This window comes from Poecilia reticulata, linkage group LG8 (assembly GCF_000633615.1).
Source record: "Poecilia reticulata strain Guanapo linkage group LG8, Guppy_female_1.0+MT, whole genome shotgun sequence".
NCBI lineage: Eukaryota > Metazoa > Chordata > Actinopteri > Cyprinodontiformes > Poeciliidae > Poecilia > Poecilia reticulata.
Genome location: NC_024338.1, coordinates 7,974,824 through 7,990,419, shown reverse-complemented (window position 1 = coordinate 7,990,419; position 15,596 = coordinate 7,974,824). Strand labels below are relative to the sequence as shown.

At 39.9% G+C, this 15,596-nt stretch overlaps 3 protein-coding genes across 4 annotated transcripts in view; all 3 read left to right on the top strand.

Moving 5' to 3' along the window:
• Positions 1 to 4,399, top strand: part of ccdc134 (coiled-coil domain containing 134) — a 6,221-nt gene extending 1,822 nt beyond the window's left edge. Inside the window, exons 3-6 of the mRNA XM_017306204.1 lie at positions 668 to 752; positions 927 to 1,108; positions 1,667 to 1,738; positions 2,830 to 4,399. Of these exons, the coding sequence (XP_017161693.1) occupies positions 668 to 752; positions 927 to 1,108; positions 1,667 to 1,738; positions 2,830 to 2,955 (465 nt within the window). The 3' untranslated portion in view covers positions 2,956 to 4,399. The remainder of the gene's footprint in view (positions 1 to 667; positions 753 to 926; positions 1,109 to 1,666; positions 1,739 to 2,829) is intronic.
• A 54-nt stretch (positions 4,400 to 4,453) lies between these two features.
• Positions 4,454 to 9,903, top strand: LOC103468433 (protein AIG1-like). 2 transcript variants are annotated; one of them, XM_008415519.2, is made up of 2 exons: positions 4,454 to 4,627; positions 7,143 to 9,903. In XM_008415519.2, the coding sequence occupies exons 1-2, from the start codon at positions 4,618 to 4,620 to the stop codon at positions 8,918 to 8,920; spliced, it is 1,788 nt and encodes a 595-aa protein (XP_008413741.1). In that variant the 5' UTR covers positions 4,454 to 4,617; the 3' UTR covers positions 8,921 to 9,903. The 2 variants fall into 2 exon arrangements, with proteins under 2 accessions (XP_008413741.1, XP_008413742.1); XM_008415520.2 differs by lacking the exon at positions 4,454 to 4,627 and adding an exon at positions 6,276 to 6,548.
• Positions 9,904 to 11,154: 1,251 nt separating this feature from the next.
• Positions 11,155 to 15,596, top strand: part of srebf2 (sterol regulatory element binding transcription factor 2) — a 17,186-nt gene continuing 12,744 nt past the window's right edge. Inside the window, exon 1 of the mRNA XM_017306105.1 lies at positions 11,155 to 11,245. Within this exon, the coding sequence (XP_017161594.1) occupies positions 11,155 to 11,245 (91 nt within the window). The remainder of the gene's footprint in view (positions 11,246 to 15,596) is intronic.

The following is a 15,596-nucleotide window of genomic DNA, read 5'->3' as shown; positions in this document are numbered from 1 at the left end:
TCTGCACAACAAAGTGCAGAAGAAACACAAGGAAAATACCGTAGGTTTTTTTTTTTTTTTTTTACCAATGTTGCACATCTTCAGACTAAATTGTTGCCCACAAAACACCTCGATCTCAGTGGGATTGAATAGAGAGCATCTCTGTTCAATCCGCCCCAATTGAATTTAGATCTGGACTTTGACTGGGCCATTCTAACAACTTAAAAGCTGCAGCTCTGACTAGGTTCAGGGTTGTTTTCCAGCTGGATGATAAACCCTTTCTCTCACCAACTTTGATAGGCTTCCCATTCACTGCTACACAACAGCATGATGCTGCCACCACTTTCTTTTTACCATCTATTTGAGGCGTTCATGGTGACCGAGTTAATCGTTATTGCCGTTATTTAAAATAAATCGCAGCATTTGCCTTCATTGCTGCATGTTTTACATGTTATTTTGCTTGGAGTGCACGATTAGCAGTTATCCATTAGGTGCGCCGCACTTTTCAGAGTTTAGCTACCGGAATGTCTTAAACGATTCCCTTTTCCTTCCCCTCAACAGGTGTACTCTACCTTGTGTGGAACTGTCACGTAAAACCMCAGTGCAGTACACTGAAGGTTGTGTAATGTTGATAAAACTGCAGTGTCTGAGTTGACTCTGATCTGGAGCTCTTCTCTTTAATCTGAAGGTGTTGGAGGACTCCAGACAAATCCTAGTGGCAGCTAACATGCAGCCCGATGACCCCTTCCCCCTGGATGATAAGATCAAAGAAGGTCTGACTCGCCTTTTTTTTTCTTTCTTTCTTTTTTTTCTCGCCAAAGAAAAAAACAAACTCTACTTCTGCCTTCTGCCTACGTTTTTATGCTGCGGCTTAACATCCCACGTTGCGTCAACGTGKTTTTTTTTCATGATGCGCGTGTAGCAACCTCGGTTTTTTCCTCTTACAGCTTACTCCCATGTGGTGGAGAACACGGCGTTTTTCGGCGACGTGGCGCTGCGCTTCCCACGCATCGTCCACCACTACTACGACCGCAACGCCGACTGGGGAGGGCTGCTGCGTTGGGGGCTGAATTTCTGCAACCAGACCGGAGTTTTCACAGGAGGAGCCCACCAGCATGTCCTCACACTCGTAAGACCACACACACACACACACACACACTCCCCGTTCTGTCACGGACTGTACCTGTCAGTAGTACTCTTGTCAGATTCTGCTAACATTCTGGAAACTTGTCCTTGTTTCACTTTGTGACTTGTTTTTGCTTCATTTTCATTTTGAATGCAATCTAGTTTACTTGTCAGATGTTTCCGGGGGGACATTTTGAAATGAAGCGCACCTTTTTGTCGCTAAAAATAAATAAATAAATAAAAACGGGATTAACTTTTTATTTGTTTCCATGATGCGCATAAGACTGGCCTTTGAAGCAGAGACGAGCGCCRCTGATGAAACGGTGCCCCTCTGTTTTTATGTTAATTAACACAACTCTTTCAGGATTACCCAGCAATTTTAATAATCTACCGAGAGGATTACAGAGTAGATTAATTCGGTCAAAGCGGCATTTTGCTCTTTAAAAGTGCGAGTTCAACGCCGCAGTGGCGCAACAGTAATCCCAAGTTTAGTCTCTTCAAAGGAAGAAGTGTTTCATCTCGCAATTCTCCTGCATCACTGCGTCTTTTCTGTTCATCTCAGATGTCACAGGAGCTGGGAATCACGGAGAAATCCCCAGATTTTATAAATCCATACCGCACAGAGAGAGACGACGTGAGTATGATGCAGATATTTTGCCCTACATTTATCATTTTTGGTTTGCTCAAAGATTCTGTGATAAACTAACGTCCATCTTCAATTTTATTACAACAATATTTGTTTGTAGGGATGTGCTTATTTATTTTTAAAGTGATTTTTTTATATGTATTTTTGGCCTCCCAGATCATTTTATTCAGCTGATAAATCTTGGTTGGCCCTAAAAWTTCAGCAACTTTTTGTAACGTTTCAACGATGTTCAGATTGAAAGCGGAACTGAATTAACTGCTTCAGATCCTGTTTCATTTGAAGCACTTACTAAAACATTTTATGTTGTGTTTAAGGAGGAATAAACTCCTTAAACTCAATTTGGCTCTCCGGTGCAGAGCCAAATTATCAACCAGTCAAATCAAAACAGAGCGTAATCACGCTAGTGTTAAGCTAGCTCTGCACCGGAGAGATTTTCATGAAAACATTGTCAGTAGGAGTAAAGATATGTATATAAAAAATATAAAATTTTCAAAACTTTGACTATTAGTTTCTTTTGAGGTAATTACAATTGTAACTTCATTACATTTTCCCTCATTCCCTGATGTTGAAATCCCTTTACAGTTTGATATTTTATTGTTTGAAGATATTCTTTGCTGTAAAACAACCAATTTGCATAAATGTGATATGGAAACAACATTTAAGTGTTTCATCTACAGCAGAAATCATTTAATTGCCAAACCTGACTGGTTAAAATTTGAAAAAACATGTAATATTTTAGTATTTTTGAGAACTGGTGCTATAATAATGGCCTTCATATAAATATATTGATACGTATCATTTCTATGGTGTATTTCGGTGCTTTAAGTCTGTAATTATTGTTAAACGAAGACTTAAATTTCTCTAAATCACATTAACATTTTTTTTAATTCATGGAATTTTATGTTTTAGACAGCAAGTGCGTTATTGCATTGATTTTTTTTTCTTAATTAAAAATATTTTTCACACATTTTCTAACGACAAAATGTAAAAGAATATTTTTCTTAATGTCTGATGAAATCAGCCTGACTCGATCCTCTGGTGACAATATGTTTTATYGCAACCTTTCTCGTCCGCTMCAGGTTCTTCACACGGCCGAAGCTTTCCAGAAGATCCTGAGGGAGGAGGAGAAGAGGAGGAGGAAGGAGGAGAAGAGGAAAGAAATCCGGAAAGGCCCCCGCATCTCCCGCTCTCGCTCTGAGCTATAGCGCCACCCCTCGGCGGTGGCGAGGAGCCAGAGAACAGGAGCGGGAGGATCTGGAGGAGCGAACACAGGGGTCCACACGGAGTGGCCCGACATGCAGACTGCGACGACGGTGAAGGGAACAACAGCTCCCGTCCATTGTACCATACAGAAGTGAAGGCGCTCCGACGGAAAGAACGGAGGAGCCGTTGGTGCGACACAATAACGCGTTTATTCAGAGGTTAGTCAGGTTCTGATCGAGGCTCGACATCGGCGCCGATGTCTAATTGGAGAATCTAACTTTGTGCTCCGGAAGGATTCTGGGAAAACAACGGAAAGTCAAACCTACAGAGGCGGACGCATTTATTGGCACGCCTGGTAAAGATGTGGAAATGCATCTTTTAGAAAAACCCTAATTCTTGCTTAAACCTGCTTCGAGTGTTTGTCGCTGAAAATCCCAAACTCAGTTAAAGTCTGAGCKTGTTTACATTTGTGATGTTAGAACCTAAAAAGGCTTTTTCTTTCTTCACTCCCAAACAACTGAAAACGGTTAATTTAAATTGATGAATTTAAAAAAAATAAAAGTATAAAAAATTCCTTTTGCATTGTTGTTTTAAAGAGATCGCTACAAGCACCAATATTTGTCCTCTACTGATTTTGTTAAAGAATTAAACTGAATAATAAAATTTAGCAACATTTTCTTAGTGCTAAATCACACTGCTGCGTTGAAAAATATAAATTTAAAGCAGTAAACACATCTTTACCAGGGGAGCCAACAGATTTTTCCAGTTTCCTGCACTGTATTGGGTTATGCGGTAACTGAACTTTGGCATATTATTCATTTAAAAAGTTTACTTCAGAACTGTACAAACCCCTAATGTATTGTCTGGTCCAGATCTAATGTGTGTAAAATCCCATAGGCTTTAAATATGTGTCGTTATTTAAATGATAAATTTGACCTTGTTTTAACATTGGCCTGTTTTGTAGTGAGAGATGAGCTCAACTACTTTGTCATTTTGAGGGGTACTTTTTTTTTGTGAAAATGAAAAATCAACCTGTAATTGCTGCTTAAAGTTGTGGGGACGGCTCTTATTTTGTTTGCCTGAAAAAAAACAACCTTTATAATGTTTTTATTATTTTGAAGGGGATCTGCTCCATTTGCATTCTTTTTTTTACCTTGTATTTGTTTGTGCTTGAAAGATTCTTTACATTTCTTTTTCTGTTTCATCAGGATATAAATTGTGGGCCTTCACCTTGTCTCTGTTCAACATGTTTCTTGTTATCTTGAGAGTTGTCTATAATTTAATGCTTTATATCTATGAAACTGAAGATCGGTGTAATTTTTAAAGTGGTAGAGCGACTGTTATAAAAAAAAAAAAGTTATATGTATATTCAGAGAAACGATATCATTGCTGCAAGACCAACAAGCCATTTTGTTAAGACATGAAATAAAGTGATTCTGAAATGTTCTGATGGAGAAGTCGACAGGCTTGTGTTGTCAGATTTCAGAGATCAGCCAACAGAGGGCAGACAGCTAACAGCTTTCTGAAACGAACAAAGTCCAAATGTTGGTGTTTCAGACTCGGGCTGACCTCTGACGGGATTCCCTTAAAGGTTGGAAGCCAAATAATAAACTACAAGGACGAAATAACACTGCTGTTAGCCTGGGAAATGTTTCCRCCGTAACATGGAGCGAGGTAAGATGATAGCCTTCTGTGTTAGCAACATGCTAACAGTAGCACGCAGATAATCTGACCCGATGATAAATGATTCCTCTTTCGGTTAAACGTGATTAATRCTTTCTGATTCGTGACTTTGTGCTTTTTTTTTTTTATTGTGTTGGCTAAATCAGCGCAGAAGGTTTTGCATGACGCTTCTCTACATTTCTGTGCAGAAAGTTCCTGAAGCGCCAGAAACATGTCACTGTTTACAAACAATCARCTTCTAACTGAAGTAGAAGCTGATTTTCRCCATGTTTACCAGGCTATCTACATCGTAGCGAGATGAACACGTTTACAAATCCAGGGCCTGTATTGCTACGTCTTAATCAGGTTAGAAACTTCTAAATTTAATCCAGGCCCGGCCCGAGTTGGAAGCAAACTTTGCGCCTGAAAAAAGATGCACGGAYACCAGACAAATCCTTCCAGCATTGAATGTTACTTAACTAGAGCAATAAATCAAGGCTAATTTAGTAAACCTGTTTGTGTCTATAGTGTAAGATATTTTCAGACAACCTACATTCAGTAAAAATGAATTATAACTGCCTWTTTTAAGAGTAAAAACATCACATACAATAATATGCATTAATAAGGACAGTGGATACCATCTTAGCACTAACGCTACAGTCTTTCCTATCTCCAGTCTTGGGGKKGGGTACAGCCAATCAGCAACAAGTAAAATAAAGTTCCTGGATTAGCTGCTCTGCAAAACACAAAACACTAGTACAACCAAAGGTTAAATTAATGTTAATTTAATAACGATTAAATTAATTGTAATAACGATTCAAATATTATTAAATATTTTTTAATAATATATTAATTTAATCATTGGTTTACTATCAAGAAACTTCATTTCTGGATTCAGAATGTGAAAATTAAAGAAAAATKATTAACATTAAATCTGTCAGTGATGCTGTACTCRGTTGGATTTTATGCCTGACAGACATGAGTATAAAATTTACTACCAACACTATTACGTCTATAAGTAGTAGATGATTAAATTTATGTTTTTGTAACTGATGATCAAATCTTAAAGCTCATCACAATCTGACAAAAAAAACCATAGGCTACATGGGTCTACCTAATCAAAATGACAACATGAAGTAAGTTATTAAAGAAAAGGTGGTAAGTAATAAATGTGACCTGACTCAGCTTTTCAACAGTGTGCTGACTTTCCATCTTATGTTTTTATAAAGCTTTTTCTCTGCTGATACCATTCGTAGCCAATTAATAGATTATATAAGAACCATCATGTGAGGGGAAAGAAAATCAGCAATTAAGATATTTATTTCCAACCTTTAAGCTGTGACCAGTCATTAATTATTTGCATTTGGATCAATGGCACCATCACCCCACTACGTGAGAAAACAGTCACTGCAAAGCAACTTTGAAAACATTTTAAACCGTCTTTAGCGGTTTAAGTGGCCGGCATGTATAAGAGGATGTTAACATTATTATACATGTGAAACTTGTTCAAATTTGTTTGTTTATACTTTAAATTCAATTTGGTTAGTCAAAAAAATATTTTCTCCTGAAAATAACATATTTACTGTGTTGGTTATGTTGCTCTGAACAGTTGGTGGTTACCATAGCAACCAGTAACAGCTTTTTCTCTTGCTGTCTGGTTTGTATTTAGTTCAGCTCTGTATTTCAGACATATTTGATTATATTCAGGGTTTCATGTGTAATTTTGCCGTGTTTTATACACGTTTTTTACTATTATCATAATGTTGTGCTTTTTAGCTGTGTGTAATTTTTACAGCTCTTAACAGCTGTCAACTGTTCAATGGGAGCTATTGCTCTGTAGTTTTAGGGTTATTCATTGTATTTTGTTTAATGTATAGGTGCTGAAGCTGCTGGACTGATGTTAATCACCAACTTGATTTTTTTCTCTTATTAGGTATGTTTTAATTTTAGAAACAAAGTAATCTTTCCGGTACCAATTGTGTAATAGTCTTTGGATGTATGCGTGATTTTACATATTTTTCCAGAATAGACAGAGGGTATATAAAACAGAGCAACAACACTACTGTAATATGTTCATTCTTACTGTTATCTGCTGAAGTCTTGCTCTCTCTCACTGCCTTGCAGCCAGAATGAACCACAGRCATGTCTTTGCATATCAGTACAGTGTTCTTTCAAATAGTTTCTTACATATCTAAGCTTCTTTTAACACTTACTGATATTGAAAATACCTGACTCAGTCTTCATTCAGTAACAGTCTTCACACTGCAGAGTGTGGTTGTTATCACGACTTTGTGTCTTATATGTACGGTGATCAAAAAAACAAAGGGTTTTTGAGTTTCCGTTAACCGGTTGAGGCCAGTCAAACTGAAAATAGGCTAATTCTCGTCACCAGCTAAAATCTTAGTGCACTTTAGGGTTGAGAGATGGAGATGTATTCTTCATTGCTGTACAAATTCTACTTAAAGCAGTTGTTAAATGAGTAATGTTAATCAATAGTAATGTAGTGAAATTACCCTTCCTGTTACAGTATTCCCACCTGACAACAACAACAGAGAGACCGGTGAAATGGAGGAGRACGTTGAAAGTACCTGGGGAGAAGAGCTCCGACTAGTCCTTGTCGGAAAGACCGGGTCTGGAAAAAGTGCGTCTGGAAACACCATCCTGGGCCGCAGGCAGTTCCTGTCGCAGACCAGTGCYAGCTCCGTCACCCAGATCTGCGAGCTGGGCATTGCTTCGATGGCAGAAGAAGAGGACGCAGAGCAGGAAGGCAACGCTGTCCCGCGGAGGAGGACGAGGAAGATAACGGTGGTTGATATGCCAGGGTTTGGTGACACTCACCTGAGTGTGGAGCAGACCCACGCAGAGATAGCCAAATGTGTGTCTCTGTCAGCTCCCGGTCCACACGCGTTCCTCCTCGTGGTCCCAGTCGGACGCTACACAGACAATGAGAACCAGGCRGTGTGCCAGTTGGGTGACATATTTGGAGCCAACGCAGTCTCCAACCACACTGTAGTTCTGTTTACCAGGGGTGACGATCTGGATGGGGTTGGGATCGAAAAGTACCTCMGAGAGACGGCACCTGATGGACTTAAAGCCCTGATTGAGAGGTGTGGGGGTAGATACCATGTACTCAACAACAGAGAGCCAAATAACTCRGAACAGGTTAGAGACTTGGTGAGGAAGGTGGATGAAATGGTGAAGCAGAACAACRGAGGGTTTTATACCAATGCAGTGTTTCTAGAGGCAGAGGCCGCCATCACAGAGGAGCAGAACAGGATGTTGAGGGAGCGAGGGCAAGCAGAGGGGGAAGAGAAATCGGAGGGATCGAACAGTAGCAAAGTCGCAAAACGAAGGAAGTGTGAGTTGGAGTCAGATGGAGGTGATAAGGATTTTAGGGTTGAGAGATGGACGGAGGAAAGCAGGAGCAACCCCTTCCGACTCCTCAGAGACCGGGTCAGAGGCAGGAATCAGGGCGTAGGCGGGAGGAGGAGACAGGCTATCCATTCATCCTTGAGCCGCCTGAGGAGGGAAGCYGCTCTGTCTGCTAAGGTGCTGGACAGGGTGAAGATCCTGGTGGCTGCCGGGKCGACGGGCATGGCGGTGGGGGCCATGTTTGGGGCGGCTGCACCTCTGGCGGCGGCAGCGGGGGCCTCTCTCATAGGGAACTCTGTTGGTTTTGCCGCGGGACAGTTGGCAGGGATGTCTGTAGCTGGAGGTACCAGTGTTGGGAAAGCAGTTGGGGCCATAGTGGCAGCTGCCTCTGGAAAAACAGCAGTGGCTCTTGGGGCGGCGACAGGAGGGGTCTTGGGCGGCTCAGTGGGAATTGTCGCTGGCGGCGAGGCCACGAGTTCCCAGGAGGGCGTTATAGACGCCCTGGGCCAGGTGAGCATGATAGGAGCCTCTGCTGTAGGAGTGGCAGCTGGAGTGGGGTGTGCCATGGGAGCTGGAGCCGCCTTGGGTGCAGCTGTGGAGGGAGCAGCGGCCCTCRGCGGAGCAGAAACTGCGGTGGCCTCTGCAGGAGGCGGAGCTGCAGGAGCTCTTCAGTGCTCAGCAGCCGTRGCTCCATACGTCCCACCGGGGGCCGTGTGTGAGGTAGCRGGCCCTGCCTCGGGCCACTGGGTTACTGTGGCAGCAACTACTCGGATCTTAAACGCAGTGGCTGAGATCGGGAAAGCGGCAGCAGGTATTGCTCTGGCTGGTGGTTTGGTAGTGAAGGTGGTGAAGGAGAAAGTGAGATCTGGTACCAGCACTGAAGAGGCCAGTTATTCAGAGAGAAAGTCGTATGAAGTCTACTGGAACAAATAAACTGGGGCTTAATCTAGAGTGCAATGCCTGTAAATTGGATCATCTTCATGTAACTGGTCATTGTGATGCAGTGGGWTATAGTGTAGCCTTATATTTCATACAGATGAAAAAATCCAACATTTCATTGAAAAGATAAAAAAAAGGAAAACGGAAAATCTCGACTGCAGTCCTGAAATCCACTTCCCTGTTTTTCGCACCATTTATCTTAATCAGATGTTAAAAATCTGTGCCTCTGCTCCTTCCATTGGAACCAAAAACAATTACATTATTTTTATTAGTAGTAGTAGAGGTGACATCACACTAACTGGTGTATATGATGAAATAATTACACAGTTGGTGGAATAAACCAGCTTTTGCAACCTATATTAGCAAATAGCGCTGCTAGCAATAAAAATAGCATACATACTTTTCTTAACTCTGAGGCATCCAAAAGGCTGCCACCATTTCTAAATCCAGCATTGTTAATAATACAGAGAAATTTAAACCTAAAAGAAAAAATAAGGAAAATTTGATTTGCAGGTAATAGTGTTACTATTACCTGCAAAGGTCTTGTGAGACGTGTTGTAAAAAGTACAGTTTTTGCTTAAACCTTTTCTTTGATAGAATTTTGAACATGTAACTAATGCTGAAAATATTTAACTTTAATTTTTCTTTGGTCTGCAACAACTTCCACACCGAAGAGTGGGATTGATACTGAAACCAAGAGCWCTTGAGTACAGTGGTTTTGTAAAAAAAATTAAAAGTCACAAACTGAGTTGGTGCATTTCTACCTTTGACAGTGCTGGAAGAAAAAAAAAGTAATCTTATTYACTGGTGTGTTGTTTTCAGTAGTGTGTGGCTTGAAATGAAACAGAAGCACTGAATTTTYATAAGCATTTTAATAGTTTTCACTTCTAGAAAACAGTGRATGTTTTTGTGTGAGAAGAAGCYGATTTCAGCTGGTACTCATTTCACTGTTGTAATAAAGTGTTCCTTTTCAAATACCACAAATGTTATTTTTCATTATTGTGTGTATTGATTGTGTTGTCCTTGTTTGGTTAGATAATTTTAATAATCTTTTTATTCAACTTTCTTGAGCTTATTACTGGTTGAGAGTTTCTGTCACACTAAGGGTATGAAACTAAGTATTTTTATTTTATTTTAAAAGTAAATGATTTTGAGTGCATCAATCATTTTCTTTCTCTGCTTTGTGTATGGTTTTATGTRGCGAAGGAAAATKATGTGTGGAGTTCAAAAGTTTTTTTAATAAAAAACTGAAAAGCATAACATGCATTTCTTTTCTGCTACAAAATCAACTTTTCAACTGGCTTTGCACATTCAGACCGAATTTTGTTTTATATCTTTGCTCTTTCAGTTTGGGTGAAGAGCACTTCTTAACATCAGTCGCTAAAGGTTGMMAGWTGGATTTAGTCTGGATTTGACTGGGCCATTTCAAYACTTTAAAATGCTTGGATCTAAACCAYTTCCATTGTAACTCTGGCCGGATGTTTTTGGTTACTGTCCTGGTGGAAGCTGAGGYWTCATCTCAGTGTCAAATTATTTTTTGCAGCAATTTTTGGATTTAATTGTAGCAATCTCCATTTCAAGGGGAGTTAAATACACATGAGGGCACTATACTCGCACTTACACAGGTTTGTATTATAATTTTTTTTACTGACTTTATATAGATAGATAATTTGTAAACACGGGATGTGGAGTACTAATAAAATCCTCAGATTGTCAATTGAACCAAGCTAGATGTTTATTTTCTCCCCTTCAATATTTTCAGGGTGGTGGATTTGACTCATGCGCTGGGTTTCTTTATAAGAAGATRGGGGGCGCGGTTTATTCAAATGACACACAAGCTTCTGATGGTTGACGTACTATCAGACCACAGTGAATACGAGCCTCTCATTGGCAGAGGGCGGCTGGTCTCATGACAAGAACGGCTGATGCCTAGCCAATCAGGCCTCGCTCTGGGCCACAGAGTGTGTTTGTGAATGACGTAATTAGCGTAAAACAAGATGGCGTCGCCTTGGAAATAATTAGCAGTTGACGAGTTTGTAGGCGGTAAAGTCTGCATGCCGTCGGGCTTCAGTGCCGTTTAGAGGTTTTTATTGATAAAGGACGCGTCGTCAGATTAGATAAGACCGCGGAGGGCGTTGTGAAGCCCAGGTGGAGCCCACCAATCTCTTGTTTGTTCTCTCCTCCGACCCTCCGGTGACAGCCGGAGAGGTGAGCCGCTGACAGACAGGATGGATCCTGGAGAGTTCATCTCTCCCATGGAGACCATGGACTCGACTTTAGCGGAATTAGGGGACGAATTCACTTTGGGAGACATTGATGGTGAGTAGACCTACCGCTGTCAACACTGTTCAGGRTTGTTTACTAAACATTGGCCCGTTTCCATAAAGTCTGCCCGYTGTGGACATCCTGACGACCCACCAGTCTGATACATGACAACCATTCTTTATTGTCAGAAGCATTAGCTATTTAGTCCTAAAGTTGGAGTTATTTTTTTTAAAAATGCATTTGTGAAAATTATTATTAGAGAAAATATTGGCTGCATTTTTTTTACTTCCTGTAATTATTCACTATCTTGAAGGTACTTAYACACAACTGTCAGTTTTCTTCTCTCTAGAAATGAATACAATATCAACACATTTATTTGGTTTATTGTATCATTTCATTTTTTTTAGGTTTTAACGTAAGAAAAAAATCTGGGGGAACATGGAATTAATTTAAGAGCTTTTWAAAAATCAGTAATAAAGGCCACATCTAAGAAAACAATGCCTTATGAAATGTTCTGGCTTGTTGTTTCTTTCCTGTTTTCTGCAACTCTGCATCCCTTTATTTTTGCCCCTCTTCCCTTTGCCAAGCTCGTTCTGCAGTGATAACCGATCAAGCGCTGAACCCTGCAAGCTTGGACCCACTGAGCAAATTTGGCAAAGAGGAAAAGGTCTGAGCAAATGGTGGAATGCTGGTCRGTGCAGCGTCAATAGATTTTCCCATTAGGATGGGCAGATCCTTGTCTGGCGTTATTGGGAATCACCTACTTCTACATGAGCAATGGCTGTTTTAGTTTTGTAAGATTTGCCAGTTTTGTTTAGTTTTTTCCTCGAATGCTTCAGCAAACAATATGCCGAGCTGGATTGGTATTAATAACATTCTTGTTATGCTATAAAAAATAACACCTGAAGGGAGTTCAAGTCTAATCATATTTATTTCAGTCTTGACTAGAGAAACGTGATGCAAACATGCTCAGAGACTTTGTCTAAAGTTCTTTCAAATAAAGTAAATCTGTGCCTTTAAAGATCTTTCTTTTAATACTGACCTATCCAAAGTTAAGTGTGTCATGTGGGTGAAGAGAAATCATTTTTCGTAATGTCATCAGTGGTCGTAAAAATACGTTCCTCATCTTTCCAAGGTGAACCTTCTGACAGAATGAGCAGATAAGCAATCCGGGGCCGAGTTCTGACTTCCCTCTAAGGGCTGATGTCAGAAGAGAGGAATGTGTCGATGGCGTGAAAGAGAAGTGAAGGATGATGGACTGACAGGCGAACCGCAGGCACACTTTCCTCACCTGACTTGGACCCAACAGATTGAAACTCTGTTCATTTGGACTAACTCTTGACTTTGTAATAACAGGAAAGGATTTCTAACAACTTCTTTCAAAGAATTTGGAGAGGCTGTTGTCACCTTCCCTTCGTTTGCCGAGCTACTGCAGATCTCATTATATAACTTATTTTCTTTTGGAAGCTGCTCTCGGTTTTACTCATTTTTCCGTGTCCTTTGTTATWGTCAGCTCAACCGAATCGTTGGGGTCTAGAACGTGGACCAGTATGTCTATAGAGTAACCTTACGTACAGTATGACGTCTGAGGTAGAAGCTACTAGCAAATGTGTTTCTGTGGTGTTGGCTTTTTTGAATTTGTGAACTCCTTTGAGTTGCGTCTATAATCTGCAATYTTYCCTGTTTGTCGCCTTCTGTCTGTTGTAATCTCCATTCAGTGATGCTGTTTGCTTTTTGATTGCGCCCGTTCCTTTTTGAGGTAATCCACTGAGCTGCAGCAGGGTGTGTCTTTGCTTCTATAAATGATTTGTGYTGAAAAATAATGAAATAAATGGAAAAGTTGAGCAATAGTGCCCTCCTTCAGCATTTCAAGCCTTTAGATAAAGCTCAGTCTAAAAMAATATCACCTGATCTTGTCTTGAATGTACTTTATTTGTTGTTCATGGAGCTYRAGCTAACACACAGCTGGCTGAAAGAAGGCCACTACAGTTTTCCTTTACTTGCAAGAAAAATGCATTTTGTTGTTTAGAATAGGGCTGAAATAATTAATTGGATTCATTTTGATGAATCGATTATTGAAATAACCATCAACTACTTTAGTTAATGATTAATCTGTAACTGCAGACTCAAAAAAAGGCCCTTTGCTGAAAAAGCACAACGTATTCAGAGCCGCAATTTACCCAATTTACCCAACTGCTCGTTGGAAGAGTAATAAGCAATGCAAACCTATTTACCTTTGTTTTGCCCAAAGCTAGGTTTAGGTTTACTCGGTTCAAATCCACTAAAACAATGCATTTTTGGCAATAAGATGCTTATTTACTTATTTAATAAAACATTTGAATTATTTATTTTCATCTTTTAATATATTTCCAATGTAAAAAATGAAAAATCTGTAGAATGTTCCAATTTTTTTTCCTTTATCAAATTAATCAATAACTAAAATAACTTAGGTTTTGCCCTAGTTTGGAAATAACTAGGGCAAACCACTGATATGTCACAAAGCTGAAGAATCACTCCTATTATGTTGATGCTGTTTTAAACTTCTGTTGGCAAACGATGAGTGACACGTTTGTTAAACAATTACAGGTTGGCTACCAGAGCAAATAGCCCTGTTAAGCTAAGCTACTAGCTTAACCAGGTTGCTATACTTGTTAGACTCTTTAGCAGCTTTTTCTATTTCTCCTTAGGATTACGAATCGCAATAAAAATAAAAAGTCATATAGGAAACATTCTTACATATTTAATGATCAGTGTCACTATGGCAACAGGGGCATTGTTCAAAATGTGATTCAGCTTCAACTCGTTTTGTCTCGTCAACAACAGCTTGAAATAGAAGTGACCGTCAAAACAAGTCACTTCCTGTTTTAAGGGGCTAAAGTGATGTCAGCAAATGAGTTTGTTGATGCTATTCTTATTTTGACTACCATTTCCACCATAGGGATCTGTCTTCACCCCGATAGATGCCATGGAAACAGAAGGGGGTAAATAATGGATGCAACATTTGGTGCAGCGTGTTCAGATTCTGAATGCCAAAACTTACACCAGGCCATCTGAATGGACATTTACTGCCCTTATTCTCACATCCCGTCCAGATCCTAGTGACCGAGATGCTAAAGCGGTTTTGACTTGAAGAGTGAGAAAAATATCTGTGTGTCACTGTTAATGAATATCGATATTAATCATCGTCGGTGTAGCAGTAAAACTTCTCTCCAAGGAGCGTGAAGCGCGCCTGACTGTTTTACAGATTCCAAAAATCAATAAAATGCTACAGAACCCGGAGAGTTTAGCTCCAACCATGTTGGGAAAGTTTGTTTTTCTGCATGCAGAAACATTTTTAAGGAGTAATTTTCTCTGTATTTGTATTATTTGTCCTTCATTTTGTAATTTTTCAAATCTAACATTAACATGATCACAAGCAAACTCTGTCCTCTGAATTTACCATGTTTATGACCTTTAAATCATACATTTGCAAGTGTGTCGCAGCACAGTAGCTGACATACAGATGTCAGTGGTTTAATTTGATCCCTTTCAGCTGCAGATGCACAGCAGAGTTGGATGTTTGGGGTGAGACAGGATGTCTGCTGCTTCACTGACACGCTTGAGAGCATTGAAAGTTAATTTTAGCCAAGTTTACAAGTTTCATAACCCGTGCTTGTTTTCTAGATGAGTTTCTCAGTTTTAATCAAATCAGCTGTACAAATAAAACAATGAGAACATCTAAAGGTTTTACAGAATCTTGAGTTTATATCACAAATCTAGGTTATAAATGTGTTAAACTAAAAAAACAAACACAACCAGCAGAACTAAGGACCCAGCTGATTGTAAAGCTACGTAAAGTAATAACAGTCCGGAGATCAGCTCTCTGTCTGCTGGACTGAGTTCAAGGTTAGCGGCTGCTGGTGACCCTGACATCCTACCCATCAGCCTTCAGTCAGGGAGTCTTCACATGACCTGCGGAAAGCTGCAGGTCCATAAAGGCAACCTGTCGCAACAACGGCGCGTCTAATCCRGCTCCTTTAAGGYTGGGAGAAAACTMCAGATATTTAGCTGTAAAGGGAATTCAAGATGTTCACAATTGGACCTGTCACGATAAGTGATTTTATCAGAGAAATAAATTGTCCCAGACATTATTGCRATACATGATAATATTGTTCTTTTGAAGCCATTTTCAAGTTGTATAGTGATGATGGCACAATAATGCAAGTTTGTGCTCTGAAAGACCGRTGAATTTKAATCATGCAGAGAACATGTAAGACYGGAGGTGGAAGACATTTGAAATATCCAAATTTAAACACACAACCAAAACCATAAATAAAATGGTTTACAAACTCTCTAAACAAAATCGACCTTCAAAAAAATGTTAATCATCAAAATGGAAGCTGTTGAGGTCGTTTTAATTTATCGC